The 26,059-nt window shown below is 36.3% G+C and overlaps 2 protein-coding genes across 3 annotated transcripts in view; one reads left to right on the top strand and one right to left on the bottom strand.

The window, feature by feature from the left end:
- The window catches only part of LOC115222596 (40S ribosomal protein S12, mitochondrial), a 35,478-nt gene that overhangs the window by 7,462 nt on the left and 1,957 nt on the right, over positions 1-26,059 (bottom strand). Inside the window, exon 2 of the mRNA XM_029792894.2 lies at positions 1,343-1,421. Within this exon, the coding sequence (XP_029648754.1) occupies positions 1,343-1,421 (79 nt within the window). The remainder of the gene's footprint in view (positions 1-1,342; positions 1,422-26,059) is intronic.
- Positions 22,929-26,059, top strand: part of LOC115222595 (mitochondrial 2-oxodicarboxylate carrier-like) — a 43,682-nt gene continuing 40,551 nt past the window's right edge. The window contains exon 1 of one of the 2 annotated variants that reach the window (XM_036511633.1): positions 22,929-22,990. Coding sequence is in view for 1 of the 2 variants with exons in the window: in XM_029792892.2 (XP_029648752.1) it covers positions 24,317-24,386 (70 nt within the window). In the remaining variant the exon portion in view is untranslated. Of the gene's footprint in view, positions 22,991-23,892; positions 24,387-26,059 lie in introns of those variants that run through there. The other variant, XM_029792892.2, reaches the window with a different exon arrangement.

The raw sequence follows: 26,059 nt of genomic DNA, 5'->3' as shown, positions 1-26,059 counted from the left end.
AAAAAAATTGAAATATTATCATCACTTACATAGAAAAATTGAAATATTATCTTTCAGTATTTTAATCTTAAATTATTAATTATCTTATAACAACAATGCCTAGAAAAATCATGGATTACATGGAAAAATGCGAGCATGAAAAGCCATATTCTTAAGATTATAAACCTGGAAACGTACAGGACAAGTTATTACACCTGTAAAAGTATAGGACAAACTATTACTTCAAGTAAAGTAAAGAATAAGAAACTTTTTACTTAAAATATTGCAGCTAAAATTAAAATTTGAATATTAAAACTTATTTTATTATAGTTTACAAATAACACTATACATATTTAAGTAGATTTTGGCTAATTTACTCCCTTAAATACAGAAAAAAGTGACTAATTAGACAAACTTACAAATTTTGTACAATAAATTTAAAAGACGAGAACTGTAAAGAGTGATAAATTAGAAGAACTAGCATTCTTTGCTGCAATATTTTAAGTAAAGTTTCTTATTCTTTACTTTACTAGAAGTAGTAGCTTGTCCTATACTTTTACAGGTGTAATAACTTGTCCTGTACTTTTCCAGGTTTATAATCTTAAGAATAAGACTTTTCATGCTTGCATTTTTCCATGTAATGTAATGTTTGTGTGTGTGTGTGTGTGCCTGTATGTACGTATGCATGCATGTATGTATATAGTTCAAATTTACAGAAAACAAAAGATGAAGACTGGTGAAGGAACAACAAGCAGGCGTATTAGTTTAACGCTCGAGAAGAATGGAGGAAACTTTGACGTTTCAAGCCTAAACTTTTTGACAGAAAGGATTGAGAGGGAAACAAACAGGGAGAGAAAATAATGTGTAGGGATTAATGGTTCCACATGATGAAATGGCCGAAACAAAGAGGCTGAATGGAAGGGAGATAATAATGATGACCTGACCAAACTATGGTGCACAGAGTATGGTGAGTGTGAGTGCGTATGTGTGAATGGCACGAGTATGTGTACATGGGTGAGCTTAAAATTATGTGGGCCTCTGTGTGTGTGTGTATGTATATGTATAAGAAACCTGTTGGAGTGATGTGTGTTTCATGTATTTGTGTGTGTGCATATATATCTATATACTATCAACTTCTTTCAGTTTCCTTCTTCCAAGTCCATTCACAGAACTATAGCCAAAGACACTTGTTCATGGTGCCATGCTGTGGGACAACCTAAAACCTGGCTGGGAAGTGTACAAATGTATATACATGTGTGTATGTGTGTGTGTGCATATAACATCAAAATGATAAAATGGTATCTTTGCAAAAAAACATTTACAATAGTATTTAAAATCAGTACATATATTTTGGAAAACTTACCTGAAAGTAATTTTGTATTGGTTTGAAATAATATATTGGCAAAGTGCCGATATGCCACAGACAAGAAATTCATAATAAACTGTTAAGGTAAAAAAAAAAATCATTAATTTTTAGTAAGAATTAGAAACAGTAATTTCTAAAAGACAGTATAAATGCTATTCCCACTGAATTAATTACAATTAATGCAAATGTCAAAATAAGAAATCATATAGAAAATGATGAACTGTAATTTAATGCTGCTGTTATGAATAACAAAGACATAGGTGTGGTTGTATGATTGAGAAGCTTGCTTCAAAAACATAATAGAATTGGATTCACTTCAGGCAAGTGTCTTCTACTGTAACCCCAAACCAACCAAAAACCTTGTGATTTGGCTGACAGAAACTGAAAGAAGTCTATTGCATACATATGTGTGTGCATACATAACTCTGTGTGTGTGTATCTACTCTTGTCTTGACATTATATGATGGTCGTAAATAAGCATTATTATCATACATGTGATGATGTTCTTTTCTAGTCTTCCATGGAAGGAAAACATGTCAGGCCATGGGAAACAGGTGCGGCTTGAGAACAGGAAGGGCATCCAGTTGTAGAGAACCTGCCTCAATAAACCCTGTCTGACTCATACAAGCCTGAAAAATGGATGTTAAGTCATGTTAATAATGTTGATGAAAAGTGACCTTAATTACCATCATACATGCATGCATGTACCTCATGCAATTTGAACTCACCACTTAAATGCATTAATATATAGTAATATAGGTTCATTTTAATGTAAGCCATAAGCATTTCGTCAGACAAAGTCTTCAAAAGTGCTGACTGAGGACCCAGCTTTCATTTTCAAAAATTTCCTTTTACTTTCTCTCTCTCTCTCCACATACACACATACCTAAGTGATTATATTATATATATATATATATATATATATATATATATATATATACATATATATATATATATACATATACGAGCAAAACGCCCCCACCCGTCCAATGGACGGTGCTGAGTTGTCAAACATTTAAACCAAATTTTCTCCAAACAACTTATCTGACTGTCCCATTTTGTGGCATTATTTCAACCCAGGCGGCTTTTTTGCACAAACTGCATGTGCATTTTTCTTGCGTATGCATAGTATCGATTGCAACAGCTGATGTACTTGCACATACAAATGCACATTCCCATGGCTTTATCGATTGCATTCTCACCTGGAATCGATTTTTGTAACTTTTTCAAGATTCATACACGCCCTGATACTGTCGGTATCTACAAATCAAAATTGAGCGCAATCAGATGGAGAATGCCCTAGATCCTAGAAGACACATACACAGACAGACAGAATGGATTTTATATAATAGATATATATCATCATTTAATGACCAGTGGTATGGGTTGAACAGTTTGACAGGAGCTAGCCAGCTGAAGGCTGCTCAGGCTCCATGTCTGTTTTGGCATGGTTTCTACAGCTGGATGCCTTTCCTAATGCCAACCACTTTACAGAGTTACTGGGTGCTTTTCATGTGGCATCAGTATAGGTGCTTTTTACACCAGCACCCATGAGCCTGCAAAATTGATATCACTCAGCTGAAGAGGGATGCAGGTGACATACCTGTATGCAAGGACAATTACAATTTTACTAAGATTAACATGTCTTCTCAACCACAGCAAACAGTCAGAAGTCTTGGTCTCTTGTCATCCCCTGTGTGAGGACCAACATCTGAAGATCCTTTCTCACCACTTTGTTCCACATCTTCCTGGGTCTGCCCCTTCTACATGTTCTCTCCGCAATTAGAGATTGACACTTCTTGATGCAGCTGTTCACATCCATACACATCACATGACCACACCAGTGCAGTCTTCTCTCTTGCACGCAACATGATGCCCCTTATACGTAGTTTTCCTTTTAAATCATTAACATTGTCAAATGTGCACAATGACATTACCCACCCAGTGGAGCATGCTGGTTTCATTTCTTTCAAGCCTCCACATGTTCTTAATAGTCACGGTCCATATCTCAATGCCATCTCCCATGTAACATAGCTGTACGTACACAGGCATCATACAATCTGCATTTCACTCTGAGTGAGAGGCTGTTTCTTTCTAATAGAGGTAGCAGCTCTGAACTTTGCTCAACCCATTCTTATTCTAGCAGCTATACTTTCAGATTTACATACATACATACATATATCATCATTTATTGTCCATTTTCCATGCTGGCATGAGTTGGACGGTTTGACTGGGGACTGGCAAGCCAGAAGACCGCACCAGGCTCCAATCTGATCTGGCAATGTTTCTACAACTGGATGCCCTTCCTAACGCCAACCACTCTGAGAGTGTAGTGAGAGCTTTTTAGTGCCACTGGCATAGGAGCCAATCAGGCAGCAATGGCATTGGCCACATATATGTAAATATATATTTATATGTATACTATATAAACTTTCATAAGGGCTGATGATGTGTTGTAGCACTTTTAGTCCTTTATACAGTGTGTGGTGTGGTGGACTGAAGGAATTGGTGGGTGAAAAACATGGTCAGTCATCAAGGATACCTTGCATCAAAAATGACAACTTAAAGAATGTAATATATATTATCATCATCATCCTTGAAATCATTTTAACATCATTTTTCTGTATATGAAGAGTTCAGATGGAATTCATAATCAATACCTTCCTTGTTGCCAACTCTCAACTTTGTGACAGTGATGCTTGATTACAACTGTTGTATGATGTTAAGACAAAGGGACAAAAAACACTCTCTCACTGTCTCTCTCTCTCCATATATATATATATATATATATATATATATATATATACACACACACACACACACATGGCCTACAACAGAAATTTGGCAAAGGCTGCTTTTAAGCATCAGGAAGGATGATGTCCTTTCAAAATCCAAGTGGTTGTGAGAGTAGTCATGAGCTGTCTTTGGCTTTCCAGGCCCCTGACTGATACACTGGTCTATATATATATATAACACATCACTTAATATTTTGTGGATAAAGAATGCATCCACCTCATTATGTTATAAAATATATATACACATTACTCCAACAGAATGTGTTGAGTGCTACTTTCTTTTATTTGTTCACACACACACATTCTTTTACTTGTTCCAGTCATTTGACTGCAGCCATGCTGGAGCACCACCTTGAAAGGTGTTTAGTCAAACAAATCGACCCTGGGACTTATTTTTTAAGCTTAATACTTACTCTATCAGTCTCTTTTGCTGAACTCCTAAGTTATCGAGACCTAAATGAACCAACACTGGTTTACCAAGCAGTGGTGGGGACAAACACAGGCACAAAGACACACATACACAGATATATACATATTTCTAAGTATATATATATATATTTATATCAAAGTATATATAAATGGTGCCATGATAGAGTGCTTGCAACACTTGCTTACACCTTGGATCTGGAAAGACACAAAAACATCATCACCAGGGGAAGGCAACAGCAACAATTAAATACGGGAACAAGGGAGAGAAGCCAGTAAAGTCAGTAAAAACAATATATAGCTTGCTGCATGGATCTCAACCATGGTATACGAAAGTGGACCTATGGGAAAGACTGTAGTTTCCCCAGGTCGTTCATACAACCCTGAGGTCAGATGTGGTCCAGTGGTTTGAAAAGGCCAAGAAAATTATTATAATTGAACTCACAGTCCTGTTGGAAGAGGGGTATGATGAGACTCATGAATGGAACTGCGCCAAATATGAGAGCTTTCTGCAGGTTTGCAAGGAGAAGGGATAACAGGTATGGTTTTTCCCAATTGAGGATGACTGTAGGGCATTTCCTACTCAGTCGGCATGGAAGATGCTTACAGCCAATGGAATGAGAGGAAAGGGGTGAATGGTGGCTGTGCACAGAATGGGAAATGTGGTTGAAAGAGCCTCTTGTTGGCTTTGGAGCAAGATATGAGTTAAGCTGGAAGCCAGGAGGAGATGAGGAGCAGTGACTACGCCACCTCTGCTGACCCACCAACAGGAGGGTGTTATGGATCAGAGCTGAAACACCCAATAAACATTGGATACTGTCTGATGACATCAGTTCCTCCTGGTCAAGGCTCCATTCACTTTGGTAAAAGGAAAAAGCATCTTTTTATAGGCGTTATTAACACATGCCTATATATATATGACAGGCTCCTTTAAGAAAATTACTATTTTTAAATCTCACAATGTGAGATATTCAGCAACGGTACTTTGTAGTAAAGATTGTTTGCCAAAATAACATGGCAGTCCTGGTTTAGGATGAATGTTGCTGTAATTTAGCTCTAGCTGAACAATTATTCTGCGCTGATGAAGGGAAATAACCCGAAAATCACAATACACAGATATTATTTCAAGCTGAGTGGGGGTGCTAGATTCCCTTGTTTGAAAATATAAGGACACAGATCATGTTGTAAAGCCAGCTGGAGACGAAGCCTCCTGGGGCTAAATTACAGCAACATTCGTCCTAAACCATGATTACCATGTTATGTTGGCAAACAATCTTTACTTCAAGGCTTCTTTCAGTTTCCATCTACCAAATCCACTCACAACGCTTTGGTTGGCTCAAGGCTGTAGTAGATGACACTTGCCATGCAGTGTGACTGAGCACGGAACCATGTGGTTGGGAACCAAGCTTCTTACCACACAGCCAGGCTTAGTTGTAAACTGTGTGTGTGTTCCTAAAGAATAGCGTCGGAAATTATCTAGTGCACCAAAACTAGTCATTTCTGCTCCATTCCAATTTATGCTTATACAGGTTATTATACGCAAATAGACATAAGAAGCTCACTGTGCGACCATGTGTCTTTGAGTTCAGTTCAACTATGTGATACCATGGGCAAGTAAATGTCGTCTATTACAGTCCTGGATTGACCAATACTTTGTAAATTTGGTAGATGGGAACAATGCAGACGCTGGTCAGACATCAATAGAACAAGTACCAGACTTAAAAATTAAGTAGTGGTGTGGATTTGTTCGACAAAACTCTTGAAGGTGGTACACCAGCAGTCCAATGACAAACAAATAAACGTTTATACACATATATATAGGCACAGGCGTGGCACTGTGGTAAGATGCTTGCTTAACAACCACATGGTTTGGGGTTCAGTCCCACAACATGGCACCTTGGGCAAGTGTCTTCTGCTGTAGCCTTAGGCTGACCAAAGCATTGTGAGTGGAACTGAAAGATGCCCGTCGCATGTATGTATATATATATGTGTATCTTTGACTCTGTGTTTGTCTTACATTCGACAAATAATTTTCCAAGGCGGTACCCTAGCATGGTCGCAGTCCAATACTGCAACAAATAATATATATATATCCTTTTAGTGTTGACTGTCGAAAGAAAAAATAGTCGATACTATAATAGGTAGGGATTAAAAATATCCTTAATTTGTCGAGCCAGTAGGTCTCTTGCTACTCTGAGTTTCGTCTATGGGTGCACAGGATCTTCAAGCAAGAAACTAATTCAAACAGAACACACACATATATTTAAATGTCTTCGCAAAAAAATACACGATGCACTCTAGAGTCGTTATTTCACCACAAGCGCTTGCACGTGCAAATACATGAGATATAATGTTGCATAAATAATTTGAATTCTTATCTGCTTATATTTTAAAAAATATAAACATGTACTTTCTTTGTTTGATCCTACATTACTCTTCATTTTATATAAATTATTTTAATTACAATAATGTAAACAACGGCAAAGGTAGTAAATTTGGTTACAAATGTTTAAAAACTGCTAACGTTTTATAGATACAATTTCAATTAATGTTGAAAGGTAAATGGAATTACATGAGATTAAATAATACATAGAAGGAAAAAAATATCAATTTGAAATGCACAATGTTAAATTAGAAGTTAATTACCAGACAGCGGAAAAGCCAAACAACCGAATGACTTTAATGTCACCTTTGTATACGAAAGTAAGGCATAAAACATGCAATATAAAAAATAATCATTTAGTGTTGTTACTATTTGAAAATGTTCAAAATAAATAAAGAATTTTATTTATATATTTTATAAGACACAATTCAACAAAATAAACTTATATACATTTTCATAACTTCCGGAAAGTAAGTATTGTTTAAAAAAATTGGTTGGTTTTGGTAGACCTTTGAAAGTTTCGTATTTGTACGGAGCAGTCAATGAGAAATACCGTAAATCCGCCAGTATAATACGCAGGGGATTTTTAGGGGGTTGTACCTCTGTAAAAACCTAAACCTTGTGTGTAATACGCACCCCTTCTCTAACTTGAGTCAAGGAGGTCTATATAACGTCCTTGGTTTGTAAAAACGTCCTTTATTATTATTGTATATATAACATAATGCAAACGTGTAGCTTTTTTGTGCATTTTGTTTGCAAAAAAGAAATAACAGTAATAACGTCAGTGAAAAATAAATATTAAGTAAATTGCCTTTACATATTTATCACTATCAGTTACAAAAGCAAAAACATTTATTAAAATCCTTCAAATTCAACGTCACTTTCAGCATCAAATAACTGTTCCATTTGTTCCTCTGTAAACATGTCAGCATCATTGTAGTGCAAATCTCCGTCATAGTCAGATTCATAGTCAACATCAGAAGACTCACTTTCATCTTTCCATACGACGTCATCCTGCGTGCCATCCAGTACAGACAATATACAATATTCGATAAAATTTTTCACAATAATCTGGGAATCAAGTTCATTCCATGCGTACCTGATCCATTTGCATATCAAAGTCAGGTCGGGAGCGCGAACCCTTCGACTTTTAGCGAACGACTTTATGCCTTGACATAAAGTTACTGGCCCAGCCACGTGATGCTTTAAATTCTGATTCATTAAGTTTTATCTTTTTAGCAATGAGTTTTGCCTGTAGTCTCAAAAGTACTGTATTAATGGCTATTCCACCAAGTCTTCTTTCTTCTACCCATTCAAGCAAAATTTGTTCAAGCTCAGGATGTTTGGCTTTTTTCCCCCTTCTTGCCTTCTTTATCTTTGGCATCTGTTTAATTTCATCTTTATTTCTTCTCCATAACCTGACATTGCTTTCGTCAACATCAAATTTTCTTTCGGCGGCCCTATTACCATGCTTTTCAGCATATGATATAACTTCAAGTTTAAACATAGCTGAATAAGATCTACGAGGCATTTTATGGGCATGTAATGTATAAAATGTTTTATTGGAGATTAATGTACAGGTTTAAGTCCCAATTATAAAAAAACACTAGTAAAGACCCACAGTAGTTCAAACATTTAATACAGGTATTTAATTTAGTATCTATTGTTTGCCACGGTAATGATGCAAACTGCCAATACAAACAGCAGGATAAACTATTTAACGCTAAACTATTAAGCACAATTCGTGCGTAATTAAGCCAGCAACACCAAGTCGAACAAACACTTCCGCGCATGCGTACTACAATGATGGTGATGTTCTTAACTGTTACATGGGAATGTAAATATGTTTGCAAATTATTATTGTTACATGTTATTCTGTGATTTGAATACTTTTATTTTAATAAATGTTGCTTACTGCAAGTTATGGATGATTCTTTTATGCCTTCATTGCTTAAGGTATTTTCGCGCCCGACATCACTAAAATTCGTCTGAATAAAAACATTGCCGGACAGCAAATAGAGACTCGGACATTGCTTAGAAAATATTTTTCATTTTTAACCTCGTATATAGTACGCATTAGGGATTTCGACCTTTAAATTTTTGGGAAAAAATGCGGATTATACTTGAGGATTTACAATACGTTAATTTCTGATAATGACACCAGACTACAAATTTTATTGGTTTATACAGGCATTTATACTAATTTTATCGACTGCAGGAGGATGTAAGGCAAGATGACTTTGCTGTGGCACGAAATCAGAAGTTAAGCATGTGTAGCTAAATACTGCTAAAGTATTTCTCCTAAGTTCCAATTCTCTCAGCTCACTGCCTTTCAATGGTAGCAATATGAAAAACTTCTATCTTTAATAAAGTTATGAAAAAATTTTTGGTAATCTGGCCGAATTCAGAGATCTTGTACGCCAGTACAAAATGGAAGCAACGGATCTTTTCGGTTTGAACGGCAGTTTTTAACACAATTTCTAGGTAACTAAAAAATTTTAAACTTCGTATACTGGTAGAATGTGTTTATAAAACATCTTTTCTCTTGGCTTCATTGAGAAAATTCTATAATTTGTAAGATATTTGTTGTTGTTTTTCTTCAATTTCTGCAATTTCAACCAATCAATGACGTCTATTGAGGTAGAAAACATTCTGTACCGTATGAATATGTCCCTCGTTTAAGAAACAGATTGGGTTTATTTACATTTGTGAAGAAAAAAAGATACCCTTCCCCTAACCCTAACCCTTAAAGAGATTGAAATGCAATAGATCGATTCTAGGGTCATAATTATGGGTGACAATTTCATATGACACCGCTAGAAAAAACTGCCGTTCAGACCGAAAAGATCCGAAGCAACTTTGCAGCCGACGCTTATCACAAAAATTGTATGTAGGCACAATATTGTTATAATTAAGGAATTCTAGCATTGCTTACGCAAAGTTACTGATAATGTTTATGAAAGTGACTTGATAAACGTTTTATAGCATATTCTATATGAATTCTAATGTATAAACATTATACATTAGAATTCAAGGATTCTAATATTGCTAAGAATCATTGACTGCTATGTCACTTCGGTATTGTACCAGAGGTCAAGTTCAAATGAAAACATCCATATTCAGCAAAATTACCTTAAATCTATTACATCTGTTTATTTAAAAATAAAAAACATCTTTAAAGATTATTGCTGCATGCTATCACACCTCCAGTGTTGTCAGCTTCCAGCCCAGGCTCTATTTTTCATCAGACTGAGAAAAACAAATTGTCACATTATCAATCTCTTTCTGATAGGTTTATGGTCAAACCTGTGGCAGTTGAGATCTCTGACATTCTTGGCCCAGACCATATCCCTGCTCACTGCTATCGGGGCAGAGACTGCTTCCTGCAAGTGTGAGACCCGCAAGTTAGAGTGGCTGTTCCAGTATGTCTCCTTCGCTATCCTCTGAGGCAACTCCTCTTCCATTTTATCTGCTGATGCCATGAGAAATGTTTCTATATTGTGAGAGGCAAGATTCTCCATTAATTCAGATGAAAGCTAGGCAATAATTATAAATTTGTTGAATATTTGTTTATATTGCTAGAAATAACCTGGCATGTAAGATTATGGTTTTGATTCCTCAGACAGGCAATGCATTGTGTTCTTGAGAGCTAAACACTTCATTTCATGTTGTTCCAGCTCAATCAGCAGGCAAAAAATGAGTAATCTTGCAATGGACTGGCTTCCCATCCAGGGGGTAAATATATACACCTACCACAGAAACCAGGAAACTGACACTATATGACTTGGGGAGGATCTTTATCCCTTCCTTTTTTCTCAACCCAAGATGTACAATGATACAACTTGCACTTCTTTGATGACTCATTAGCAAAAATGTAACACTGCTATATTATGCTTTACCCTGCTTCCCTATATCATATTTTCTGAACAATAATCAGTAAAGTTCTATATTTATATAGGCCCACAGGCATATGGCATAGTGGTTAAGAGTGCAGGCTACTAACACCAAGATTCCAAGCAGTGACTTGAACACTAACAATAATAATAATAATAACATCAAAAAATACCTTAGGAATGAGAACCCAGGTTCGAAATTTCCCCAAGACACCTGAAGAAGGCTGAAGGGTATATCAGCCGAAACATTGTGTTAACAACAAACAAGATGAGGACAAATATCCGTTGAATGTAAATAATGTAATAATCAGTATTCCTGAACTTGGCACTTACAAGTATTTTTGTATTGTGTTATCTTACTTATCCTTTAATTTCCCACACAGCTACTCTTGTAGGTCCCCAATGTCTTGAGTCAACATGGTTACTATTTTGGCTGTACCTTACTTGACCAAATGTAATGCATAAATTGAAAGTTCTTCACATCTCTGTACTTGGTCAAAACTAATCATTGTATGGGAAACAGATTTTGCAAACCATTGGTTAATGCTTACACCGGTTTCAAATTTTGGTACAGAGCCAGCAATTACGGAGAAGGGGCTAATTGATTACATTGATCTCAGTGTTTAACTGGCACTTATTTTATCAACCCTGAAAGAATGAAAGGCAAAGTCAACCTCAGCAGAATTTGAACTCAGAATGCAAAGACAAGACATGCTAATAATTCTGCCAACTTGTTGTCTTTTTAACACTTATAATAACATCAAAACCTGTAGCACTTCAATTTTCCTAGATATTCCTCGAACCAGTTCCCAGCCTGTGGAGTTCTTTAAAACTCTTGAATCTCATGAGGTCCACAAACACAAAGAACAACACTTTATCTTCAACCTGTGTACCTTTGTAGCACCTGGCTTTAATATAGACCCCAACTTCCTATGATTCTGCTCTCCAGCCTCTTCTTATTCAGCATTTAATTATTTGTGTTGGCTTTATAGGCTTGGGAACAGGGTGTACAGAGGGTGCGAGTGCATCTAAAATTTGGGCAGGAGTGCACAAAGAAAATGCTTTGAACATGCCTGAAAAACTTAATCATCAAGATGAACAGGCACAGAAACATTTTGGACTGATTCGAAACATTATTTTTCCATTATTGGATTTATCTGATTTGATTATTGTACAAATATAAATTTTGGACCTGATTTAGTTCCCACACTTATGGTTGGCTTATGTCCTTTATTTTTTGCTGCTGTGTTTTAATTAGCTATGTCTTGTAATTACAAACACTCCTTCCCATTTCAACTGACCTGGATCTTCCTGTAACTTTTTACCATCCTTCTCACAAACTTTACTTTCATTCTCATCACTCTTCTTCAACATAGTAACACCACTACCCATTCCTTTCATGCAGCCTCTTCTTTCACTATCTCCCCATTCTCACCACTCCACATTATTGATTCACCTCTATTTCCTCTGACTGGGCACTCCATTGGTTATGACGAGTATTATTCCAGTTGTCTCCGATCATTGGAAGCTTGCTTGTGAAATTAACTTGCAAGTGGCTGAGCACTCCACAAGACACATGCACCCTTAACATAGGTCTCAGGAAGATTCAGCATCACACAAAATGTCACAAGGCTGGCCCTTTGAAATGCAGGTACTGCTCATTTTTGCCTGCTGAGTGGACTGAAGCAATGCAAAATAAAGTGTCTTGTTCAAGGAAACAATGTGCTGTCAGGTATTGAGCTCATGATCCTATGATCATAATTTGAATACCCTAACCACTTAGCCACATGCCTTTTCTCTAATCCCCCTTTGTATTACAGTGCTCAGGAGCACTACAACTCACAAAAAATTAAAAGAAAGTAGCCAAAAGTGCATGAACACAGAACATAGAATAATACACAAGAAGTGAACAGTGAAAGAGTTGTTAAAAAAAAAGTGGAGGTGAGTATCAGGTGTACTAATGGTGAATTTCAGGAAGCATGGAAGTTTTGATGGCTGTCGTGACCTAACAGCTAACAGCTGATGCAGGTACTTTATTCCATACTTCTGCAATTCTCAGTATGAAAAAATGTTTTTAAAAGTTATAGGTGCTGTGTTTTATTTTGATTTTGTAAGCATGTCCACAAGTGTTAGCATGTTCACGTATGGAATTCAAAAAGATGCCCAAAGTTGTTACTGAAAAGATGGTGGATAATCTTATGAGTGTCTACCAAGTTAGTAGTCAGATGTTGGAACTTTAATGTATCCATGACCAAGGAAACAAGACATTCAGAGTGTGGTAGGTACCTATTGGCAGGTTTTCATTTGCATATTTCAGAACAGTTTCCAGGAGATCGATATGCTGAGCAAAATGGGGGCTCAAGACTGGTGATGCAAACTCTAAGTGTGGGCGTACGACAGTCATACACAGCTTTAAACAGATAGCTGGAAAGTGGCTAATAAAGGTCTTACTAAATGATGCTAAGACACCCTTAGTCTTCTTGAAAACATTCCATGTTAATTTATATTCCAAATATTATCTTAATGATGACAAATTTATTTTACTAAATTCTTCATTGAAACAAATTAAGTATATTTTATCAGAAATATATCAAAAGATTAATATATCAAATATATCAAAAGTGATCTGTAGAAACACTGCCAGATTTGACTGGGCCTGATGAAGCCTTCTGGCTTCACAGACTCCAGTAGAACCGTCCAACCCATGCTAGCATGGAAAACGGACGCTAAACGATGATGATGATGATGATGAACACCCGTGGATATATTTACAAAGTCAGAAAACAGCACAGCTCCCATGACTTTCAGAAATATTTTCTCACGCTAAGAGTTGCTGAAGCATGGAACAAACTGCCAGCATCAGTTGTTAGTTGTTGGAGCACTGCATCCTTCAAAACTTCCATGCTTTCTGAGATTCGCCAATACTACACCTGATTTTCTCCCCTCCATACACACACAAGCATGTACCTGACTCATACATTGTTTGCTTTCCAGACATTTGTACATTACTGCATACACTTTATACGCACTTTCTGACAAGTTGTGGTGCACCTGAGCACTGTATACAATAATTTCATTATTATTATTATTATTATTATTATTAAATTCAAAGCCTCAAATTTTGGAAACAGGTTCAATTGATTAAATTGACTCAGTAAAATTATGAGTACTTATCTTACGGTGTCCATAAGTTTAGGTAAGGGGATATTGTAATTCTTTAGTTACCTATTTCTCTGTTGGAAAACACTGCACATTAATTGACTGTGTAAAAAGGAGTTATTCCCCTTGCTAAGAGTTTTAGAACCAGACCTTCATAGAATAATTATTTGAATTATAGTGTTGGACTCTGTCAATACGTTTTCTTGATTGGGAGGGGGAATTCTGGTTTAAGGACTCCATAACATTTTTTATTTTGGGGGATTTTCCGAAAAATTTTTGAAAATTTTTATTCTTCACATGGGAATTCATATAATTATGAAAAAAAAAGTAACTTTTAAACACATTTTTTTACCCCCACCCCATAAATTCTAAAAGTTTCACTCTTTTCGGAAATTTTTTTAAAAATAGAGTTTAAAATGCAGACAGTCCAAATTTTTGGTTTAAATCCCAACAATGAATCACCCTTGGGTGCATCATCATTCCATTAAAAACATCAATACATGTCAGAGTGACAAAGAAATAAAGACAGTATTGGGTGGTTGTGAGATGTGCTAGAAATAACAGCCAAATTGCCCTTAAATCACACACACACAAAAAAATGTTTCTTTTTCCTAATTGTATGAATTCCCAGGTGTAGAACGCAAATTCACAAAAATTTTCTGAAAATTTCCCAAAATAAAAAAAAAAGCCTAAATCAACTAAAGCTTTAAGAGTGGTCTTGGTAGATGGAAACTGAAAGAAGCCTGTTGCATATATGTGGTGTATATCTATGTGTGTATATGTATCTTTGTTTAACGCCACCACATCACTTGACAACTAGTGTTGGGTTTTTTTTATGTCCCTATAACTTAGCAGTTCAGAAAAAAAAAACTGATAGAATAAGTACCAAACTTTAAAATAACAAAAAAAAAGTAGTTGGGTTGGTCAACTAAAACCTTTGTAGGCAGTGCCCCAGCATGGCTACAGTCCAATGACTGAAACAAGTAAAAGATAAAAGATAGAAAAGGGGTTTGCAAATAAAATTATTTGTCACCTGTATTGTAATATAGAGAGTTCTCAGAAGATTCATCTCCATGTAAGTATTTAGAACTCATTGGGAAATCTGAATTTAGCAATGCAAACTAACAAACCCTTAGAGACTGATATAGTAAGATATGGCAAAAATTTGCAATATGTCAATATATAAGTAAAACCATCAAAAAATTCCACTAAATTTCAAATGACTGCTTCAATAAGATCTGCTATAGTTGTTATTTTCTCTAAAAAAATCAAAGTTTTTAAAAAAAGTTTTTTTTACAAAGAATTGGTTATTATTCTTTGACTCACCAATATTCAGGGCATTGTTGTCTACTTTTATTTTTCCAAATTTATACTGCTGAAGTGATTTCTAAACGTCTAATCATTTACATATATATTGGGATTTGCATCCATTCTTATTAGTCTAGATTGGGCTGAAGATATTGCTAAAACAATCTCTTAATCATATAAATGTAAGTTCACAATTCAAACACCACCTATATACACTGGTTTAACATCTATAACTCAGTGAAACAGTTAATAATGCACCTACAGTTGGAGGCAACATGTTGTCTACATTCAGAACCTCTGCAATGTTAAACTTGACAGAAATACAATAGGAAAACACAAAGTGTATTGCTTGAAACTAATGATAAGAAAATTGTTATAAGTACACAAATACAAACAAAAGAATCTTTTAGATAAGATAAGTGTAAGTACACAAAATACTTCTCTTAAACAAATAATGCAAATAAGAAATAAACTTTTATTCAAATAAAGTAATCATCGATTTATGATATGTAATCTATATATATAAAGCTGAAGTTGTCTGTGTGTGGCAGGTTTGATAGCCTTCAACCAACACTATCTCCTCCAAGATTTTGTGGCGTAAGTTGACCAAAATTGAGAGTATGATAGAAGGCTTGCTCTTCATTCCATAGAAGATAAAATTCAAATCGAACCATGTTAAGACCAAAAATTATTTCCATCAAAAAGGTGCTTTTTTTCTATGAAAATCCCTATTTTTTACGATTTTTTTTTACTGCTGTATCGCCATTTTTCGGTGTATTTCAACCAGAAAAATGTTCACTTAATGAGAATAACAAGCTACATGATGCAAACTTTTTACTTTTCAAAATTCCAATTCTAAAGGGTTGAAACAAACCCGAGCAATGTTGGGTGATACTGCTAGTGTATGTATATAATTCAAGAAAAGATAAGTGATGTAGGTATATCTGTTTGAAACTTCCTCCTTTGCACTTTGATTGCATTTAGCACTTTAGAATAAATTCCCTTTGTTCAAAATTTAATCTGGCTCCTTTCATTATTTCTAATGGGTTAAATTTAAAAAGAAATGAAAATTAAGTGTGTTTATCAGCTGTGAAAGTGTGCATATATTTTTTGGGACATCGCATGTATTTATATGTAGGCTTCTTTCCTATCTCACAGGTGAATTGTGAGACAGGAATTGTAATGTGAAAGGCTCATTGCTTTTTCAAGGGCTGTTATTGGGAAAATTACATTCCAAGAATAGATCATGCTCTCAGTAAAGATACCTGAACCAAAGAGTGTTTGTCCAGAACACTGCTTGACAGCCAGTGCTGGTGTGTTTACATTCCCGTAACTTAGTGGTTTGGCAAAAGAGACAGATAGACCAATTACTGTAGTATTTGTCCTGAAATAAAAACTATTATAGATTTCCTAAGGGAAAAAAATGAATCTGGTGTTATCCCTGGCCACTGTTGGGATGAATTTTCATCACTCTCTCTAAAATTTATGCTGTTTTTAACACAGCAAGTTTATAAAAGATATTATCTCACAACAAATATTGTAGTAACAAAGGAAATACAACAAAAAAAGTCAGACTATTAAAACAAAAATGATAAGAAAATAGACGAAACCACAAATCATGTTGCCTTTTCTTGAAACAGTCATGTTCTAGTAAATATTCAACAATAGATCAGATGATTAACTGAAAACAAAAGAGTACTTTTCTCATTCATCCAACGTCTCAATAATTTTCATGTGCATGATCTGGAAATCACTAACACAATGGATATTTGCATTACAAAGCAATATCAGGAAAATAGAAACATGGATTATACTCAGGGAAAATATTTCTGTTTCAAATCAATAGCCCTTCATAATTCAATGGAAAAATTATTGGTGCAGGTGTAGCTGTGTGGTAAGACACTTGCTTCTCAATCACGTGGTTTCTGGGTTCAGTCTCACAGTGTGGCACATGAGCAAGGTTTTCTACATTAGCCTCAGGCTGATTAAAGCCTTGCGTGTGGATTTGGTTGACAGAAACTGAAAGAAGAACTGAAAGGCGGTGAGCTGGCAGAAACATTAGCATGCCGGGTGAAATGCTTAGCGGTATTTCGTCTGCCGCTACATTCTGAGTTCAAATTCCGCCAAGGTCGACTTTGCCTTTCATCCATTCGGGGTTGATTAAATAAGTACCAGTTACACACTGGAGTTGATATAATCAACTCAATCCGTTTGTCTGTCCTTGTTTGTCCCCTCCATGTTTAGCCCCTTGTGGGCAGTAAAGAAATAAGAAACCGAAAGAAGCATTTTGCGTGTGTGTGTATGTCTGTGTGTGTTTGTGAGTGGGTGTATCTTTGTGTCTGTGTTTGTCCCAGACCACTGCTTGACAACCGGTGCTGGTGTATTTACATTTACATAACTTAGTGGTTTGGTAAAAGAGACAAATAGAATAAGTACCAGATTTCACAGATAAAAGATAAATGATAGCTGTAAGCCTAATGGTTAGGATGTTGCACTAATGAGAATAAGATTGTGGCTTTGATTCCCAAACCAGTGGTGCTCTTCTGATTTGGCTGTGCTCATACCACCTCCATCCATGTACTCCTATCCTGTTCACTTTTCCTTCCCTTATAATTCTTGTTGTGTCCAATCTCTTAGTCCTTCCTTGAATGCCATCCCTCTAGAGTCCTTTCCCTGCTCGTGTTTTTCTTGCAACCCAAATGTTCAAGAGGAACATTAATGACATCAGTTTCACTGCTCTAAAATGGTCTGCACAGGCTGCGGATACTAACCCCCTCTTCCAGACTCAGTTAAGTAGGAAAGAAGACTTGTTAGTTCAGAAAATCAGGGGCTGTTGTAAAAGGAGAAAGAGAGGGAAGAAGGAAAGGGGGTCGGGGAGGAGGAAGGGGCTGAGGAAGAGGTGGAGGATTGTTGCATTGATAATTGAATCAGTGGAACTCAAGTGATTAGCCTTCTATTAACTGCGAATGTAGTATGTGTGTGTGAGTGTGTGTGCACAAGCATGCATGTGTGTTTAAGTATCATTCTATCATTGGCCCAGATATATGGATAAGACACTAATTTGGGTCTCACAGCTACAACTAAAAAGTCTTCGCTAATATACATGCATACATACATACATACATACATACATACACACACACACATACATACATACATACATACGTATGTACATATGCTCATGTAGGGGTAACACAACATGTCCACTGAATAGCTGCTGTAGCACAGAGACCATTGTATAAAAGGCAAAAATAACAGCAATAGGACCAAATGGGCAACAAAATGAGCAAAAGTATGTGGGAGCAATTGAAGTGTGGTTTTTAAAATGTCTATTCAGATTTCAATTAATTGTAGCAGTTTTATTTACATGTTGCTGTGTAGAGTATATTATTTATTCAGAGTTTTCTTCAGATCGAGTAGCCCATCCCACTCAAACGGTACTTGAACAAGGGTTGCTTAAGGATATTAAATGAAACACCCATGTTTCCAGAGGTGAATTATTCAAACCCCAAAGAGTTCCTCTCAACACTTGACTATGATGTTCTCCCAATATTTCAGTTTATGATCATAGATGCACATATTATCAGCAACCAAGGGACATGCTCAACTGGTTATGGTCAAATAACTGACCAGCAAATCTGTGGTATTGAGCAGAATATTTATTGTAGCCCATCTTTTATACCAAGACAAAACATATACATGATAACACTTCCAATCTGGTAAAATCGGAGGCCATGAGAGCTATTGCCTGGTACTGCATCAGGGTATTCATTATTATTATTATTATTATTATTAGTAGTAGTAGTAGTAGTAGTAGTAGTAGTAGTATAAATATTTATTATTATAATCATTATTGTAACTAGCATAATTACAATAGATGGTGAATTGTGTTTTTTTAAATTGTTTAAATGTATATTTTCCCAAGTGTGGCCATCTTAGAGCATGTTCCCATCTTGTGTTCATAAGAGTAAATTTAGAAGTGAAAATTTGGTTACATCTGTTACCAACTATTCTATAAGGTTTTGCCTTACTAATTATTTCCTAGCCAATTAAATGTACTTTGTTATCTTTTAGTGCCCAAATTAGTTTACTAAGGTTAGTAGTATTTATTTTATCCCTATATCTAAGCAAATTTAAACGAATGGCAATTCTTTGCTTAATGTGTGAGCTAGCTCTGATACAGAAGTACTCCCTTTTTTCTGAGGTCACCTTACATCTGTATATAGTATTTCTATATCTACAATTAGAGTTAAGCAGGCAAACCCTGTTCTTTGCACAATTGCATTTGATAGTCCTACTACTTCAGCTTTACTATAGGTGTTTTCTAAATTCTGTATATCTTCTAAGCTACTACTCTTTCCCACATACACCACATTCTTAGTACTGCACTTCTAGGATTCACACCTTCCACTTTCAGGCTAATGTGGTAGCTTGTTCAGGTAGCTTCCATTTTATCGGTTGTCAAATCATAGTTCCTGAGTTGGGTTACTTATGATTTGTTCACTTATGTGTTGTGTGTGTGTATGTGTGTGTGTGAGAGTGTGTGTGTATATAGATAGATGGATAGATAGTCAGGCAGATGCATACATACATATATGCATACATAGATTGATAGATAGACAAATAAATAGTTGATAGACAGACAAACAAACAGATAGACAGACAGTGAGAGAGAAAGACAGATAGATAGATAGATAGATAGATAGGTAGGTAGATAGATAGATAGATAGATAGATAAATAGATAGATAGATAGATAGATAGATAGATAGATAGATAGATAGATAGATAGATAGATAGATGGAGTAGAACTGGGAACAGTTGTGGCCAAGAGGTAGTTCCACATTTCTCAAAACCTGGAGATCCTGTACCAGGGATCCATTACTGGATACTGTTTAACGTCACAGGACATCTATGTGTGTGTGTGTTTGTGTCCCTGTAACTCAGTGGTTCAGCAAAAGAAACCAATAGAATAAGTACTAGACTTAAAAAAAGAAGTACTGGGGTTGGTTCATTTATTAAATAAAAATTCAAGGCAGTGATCCAGTATATACACACATACATATATACAAAGAGAGAGAGAAAGAGAGAAAGCAAGAGATAGATAGGTATACCTAAGTATACATGCATGAATGACACACACGTGTGTGCGTGCGTGTGTATCACTTGTGACCAAACGTGCATTGAAATGAGGAAATGATGATAGAGATCAGTGGCTGGGATCTCTGTATGCACACACATACATATGCATGTGTTTATGAATATATTTGTGTGTATATGAACATATTTGTATTCTGTTTACCCAATACTTAATGCTACCCTCTGCATGCCAGAAATTCATCCTCTTATCTACCTGTTGATCACCTTCCCTCTTTCACCCATCTCCGTATTCGATTCAGTTATCTCATATCCTGCCATTTCTTACCCTCCCCCGTCACCTATGAAGCTTGCAAACTACGAATGGTCACTTTGCATATTCCCTTTCATCCCTCTACTTACCCCTTCATTCACTAGCTCTCAATTTACTTCAATCGTCACTTTATCAATCATATTATCTGTCATCTCACCACTCGTCATGTTCACACATTCATTACCTATTTCTTTATTACCCACAAGGGGCTAAACACAGAGGGGACAAACAAGGACAGACATAGGTATTAAGTCGATTCCATCGACCCCAGTGCGTAACTGGTACTTAATTTATCGACCCCGAAAGGATGAAAGGTAAAGTCGACCTCGGCGGAATTTGAACTCACAGCGTAACGACAGACGAAATACGGCTACGCATTTCGCCCGGCGTGCTAACGATTCTGCCCGCTCGCCACCTTAATATATATATATATATATATATATATATATATATATATGTATGTGTACCATCCATTACTCTCCTAACCTTGACACCAAAAATGGAATAGACTGCCATTAAAATGCTGTTTGCAAAATGCTTGCAAGGAATTGCACCAATTGCATATCTATTCTTGAAACAGCTGTAAGGGAGAACTTGCATGTCTTCTTCTTGTGTTCTCTTTCACTTTTATATTTTAACTACAATAACCTGACTTAATCTATTATCTAATATCAATACTACTGACTAATTTTATAATTATTCCAAGACCATGCCAACATATATTACAACCATCATGAACATTCTTCAGCCAATGTTTTATAGATTTCTTGTGATTTAAAAGCCTGAAACATCCTTTTCTACATTCAAACTGTATAAATATATAAAAGTCATAATCTAACTAGATACTAGTTGCTTGCCTGTCTGTACCTTAATTCTATTATGCATGTACCAGCTCGATTGAAGCACTGTCAATAATTAAACCTCATTTAAACAGTAATAATAACATAGGCGCAGGAGTGGCTGTGTGGTAAGTAGCTTGTTTACCAACCACATGGATCCGGGTTCAGTCCCACTGCGTGGCAACTTGGGCAAGTGTCTTCTACTATAGCCTCGGGCCGACCAAAGCCTTGTGAGTGGATTTGGTAGACGGAAACTGAAAGAAGCCCGTCGTATATATATATATATGCGTGTGTGTGTTTGTGTGTGTGTGTTTGTCCCCCTAGCATTGCTTGACAACCGATGCTGGTGTGTTTATGTCCCCGTTACTTAGCGGTTCGGCAAAAGAGATCGATAGAATAAGTACTGGGCTTACAAAAGAATAAGTCCCGGGGTCGAGTTGCTCGATTAAAGGCGGTGCTCCAGCATGGCCACAGTCAAATGACTGAAACAAGTAAAAGAGTATCCCAGTATTTTTAGTTACAGATCAAGTTGGAATTCAGGGAGTGAGTCAACTTGAGCCCTAATTAGATTATGTCATTGTCATATTACCTAATAACAGCAATGTAACTATGCACATGCTTTTCCTTTTGAACTTTTCCTCTTCTCCTTTCTGATGAAGAGTTGTACTCGAAATGTCAATAACGCTCTTTTTACTGAGCATCAAACTAATACTTTCTTGGTGCATAATTTTATTGTTCGTCTATTTGACTATATATATATCCTGTTTCTGAAGAAGAGCTTTGCTTGAAACATAAAACCACCTTTCCTTCCCTGAGTGTCTGCTAATACTTTGCATGTACCATGTCATTGTGTTATTTTTTCTTATGTTTGTTCTTTGTTTTGGGGGATTTACTATATATGTGTGTGTGTATGTATGTGAAGGCGGATGGCTTAGTGGTTAGGGCATTTGGCTCACGATTGAAAGGTCATGAGTTTGATTCCCGGCGACACATTGTGTCCTTGAGCAATACACTTTATTTCACGTTGCTCCAGTCCATTCAGCTGGCAAAAATGAGTTGTACCTGTATTTCAAAGGGCCGGCCTTGTCACACACTGTGTCACGCTGAATCTCCTTGAGAACTACGTTAGGGGTACGTGTGTCTGTGGATTGCTCAGTCACTTGCACGTTAATTTCATGAGCAGGCTGTTCCGTTGACCGTATCAGCTGGGACCCTCATTGTTGTAACCGATGGAGTGCTCCTTTTAAATATATATATGTGTGTGTGTATGTGTGTAACGGTAGTGTTATGTTAAAGGTGAAGATGATGATGTTGACTTCAAGAAAGAAAGACAGTGGTCAAGTTGTAGATAGCATATTTATTTCACCATTACATACAATCAAAGTCAAACCATGATGGGCAGGCATGTACAAAAACAGTCGGAAAGCATATGAGGTAATGAGAGTTATATTTTCTTGTAAAAGGGTAGATAGTGTTGGGGCTTACATATTCCCATATTCCCCATTGTTCTAGCAGCAATAACTAAATGGTGCAAGTGATATTGTTGAAACGAAAGTGGGTGAGAAAGTAAGAAAGGAGTGGACAAGACAGCTGTATCACTGGTGGATTCCATAGCTGTCCTTCTGTGAGGTTTTGTAGAGATGGTATTTCCAGCCGGGCGAGCTGGCAGAAACGTTAGCACGCCGGGACGAAATGCGAAGCCGTTTTTCGTCTGCCGTTACGTTCTGAGTTCAAATTCCGCCGAGGTCGACTTTGCCTTTCATCCTTTCGGGGTCGATAAATTAAGTACCATTTACGCACTGGGGTCGATGTAATCGACTTAATCCCTTTGTCTCTCCTTGTTTGTCCCCTCTATGTTTAGCCCCTTGTGGGTAATAAGGAAATAGTATTTCGAGCCGGTCGGCCTGCTGTCTGTCAGTTACTACCTTTTCCTTACAAAATGCTGGTAGTTATAATTGTGCCGACTAGCTAGAAAAATGGATATATCGTTATAAAAATGGTTAAATTAATGTAGGTTAAACTTTGTTTATCGAAACTTTCGATGGCATAGAAAAGCTATCAGTCAAGTGAAAAACACATAAATGAAGGTTATTTTTTTTTTGACAGGGCAATAGGCCGTATGACTGGGGAGAATTTCTAAATTCGGTTTCAGATCTCGAGCAGACGGGGGCCAAACGAGGTCCTACATTTATATATACGTAAATGCACACACACACCCACATGCACACGCACACACAGATAGATAGATAGATAGATAGATAGATAGATAGATAGATAGATAGATAGATAGATAGATAGATAGATAGTGTGTATGGGAGAAAATATTTCTCCTAAATGGATATGTCAGGCCGGGTAGTTTTTCACAATTCGGGCTACAAGTTGTCCGTCAAATATCGAACTTTTAGAACTATTGTGTAATAGTTCGACAGTACGATCGGTGGTTTGCTGCAATAACAATACTTGGTACACACTTATATGTACTCTTACATTCCCTCTCTTTCTCTCTTAAACTCTGTTACCCTTATTGAGAGTAGTTACGGCGCTGTCTGTACGACTAACAAGTCAACGAAACTCCCCACCCCTTTTAAAGTATTTACTATCAGTACATTTGTAAACCGTTATCTAACATCACTGCTGCGTCACATGTGGAGGAGTTAGTTCCATCACAAATGTCGACTTAATTGCTCTCATACGCGTTCGTCTTCTCTAAGTCCGGGGCTTTATTTCACACTGGGACCTGTAACAGAAACCGAAGGAAAAATGTCGACAACACATGTACCAAATGTATATCTACTACCAGTGATCCAGTTCGCATCTGGTGGTTGCGCCGGTCGGTATCTGTTCATTCCTTTCGTTTTAACTTATGTCAGTTACACGTATATTAACTCTACACGTTCACACACACACGAGCTGGTTAATATGTGCACACATACACGCAGACACTCATACGCACTCGTGTATTTATACACATACGTGGTCGATCTGAAATCACGTCTCTGGCAACCGCATTCACACCTATGATATATTAATTAGAATATAAATCGATTCCATTCAAGACACTATGCACTGTAAATATATGAATGGATCCCAGTACTTGGCTAGTATTTCGTCATATTAACTCTAATAACATTATAACTAACGGCAAGGGGGGCTCTACGTGGTTATTTTTCTGCTAGAAATAGGAACCAAATCTTTCATTAATCACACCCCCTTACTGTCTCAAAAACAAAGTACAGGGTCATTCAAAAGTCACCATACATAAGAACAATTTATTTTTTTCATAAAAACAGTTTTTTTTTTATTCAACTGTTTCTTATAAAAAAATTAATTTTTCCTATGTATGGTGACTTTTGAATCACCCCGTATATCACACCTGATACTTCTTGACAGATGCTTTATTTTATCGACTTCGGCGGCGGTAAAACTGACCTAGCCGAGATTTGAAACTCAGGACGTAAAGAACTGGAAAAAAATGCTGCTAAGCATTTTGTCTTGACGAGATATACATGTCTAGTGATATTTGTTACTTTTATACCTCCACTATATTTTCTATGATTTTTTTAATTTTTGGTACAGGCTAAAGAAACCGTAAAGCTGTGTAATAATGTGTTAAAATGATGTCAGAAGTGTGAATGTCACAGACGTTTATAGATTACTTAACTAATCTTAGATAAATATCGCTAGATAGAAACACGATCTACTTGTGTACACACTCAGTCTGACTATAATGTTATCGTATCACTGTTTACCAGTGTCTAATTCAATGGACTGTCTTCAGTTCAACTTCGACTTCTACGTTTTGGCATACCAACACAAGTTTGTTGCCTCATAAATCTCAGAAAAACGGATATGTTTTCATGAAAATTTAAACAAATACGCTTCAGGTGGCGTAGATTCCGATTATGCTTGGAATTTGTGGTGACAATAATTTTGACGGGAGGAGTTGGGTGAGGAGTTTCGGAAAATTTGTGCGAGTCAGCTTTATTTCCTCATAACTTTCAGAAAAATGGGTAATCTTTTTTTTTTTTTTAATGAAGTTTTCTACAGATACCTTTCAGAGGTTGTAGATTACGATTATGTCGGAATTTAATATTAAAAAAAAATAAAATAAAATAAAAAATTGGTAGGTTCGTATATCACATATATATAAATATCTACAAAATGAAACTTGAAATTTCGAAAAATCATTGTGCTATTTGTCAATATGTGTGCGTATCCACCAATTTTCTTTTCCCATAGCATCCTGCGTTACATCACTAGTATGATCCAAGATCTTTAATATTATTATTCCATTCACATCTAGGATGTTTTCAGCTTAGTTTAATTAGTTTCGCTTATATTTGCGGCATGACCCTCAGGTGTACCTTGAGTTTTTGAAGTAAGTCGGAAAATAGTTGTAAGTGTAGAAAGGTATACCGATGCACATTTATTCGTTTGTAGCAAATTGCAATGCATGATCCGGTAAATTTTTTTTTCTTGGTGAAAATCGTGCGGTTGTTACTC

The sequence above is a fragment of the Octopus sinensis genome, linkage group LG20 (assembly GCF_006345805.1).
Source record: "Octopus sinensis linkage group LG20, ASM634580v1, whole genome shotgun sequence".
NCBI lineage: Eukaryota > Metazoa > Mollusca > Cephalopoda > Octopoda > Octopodidae > Octopus > Octopus sinensis.
Note: the sequence above shows the minus strand (reverse complement) of the source record. Positions and strands in the feature narration are given on the sequence as shown.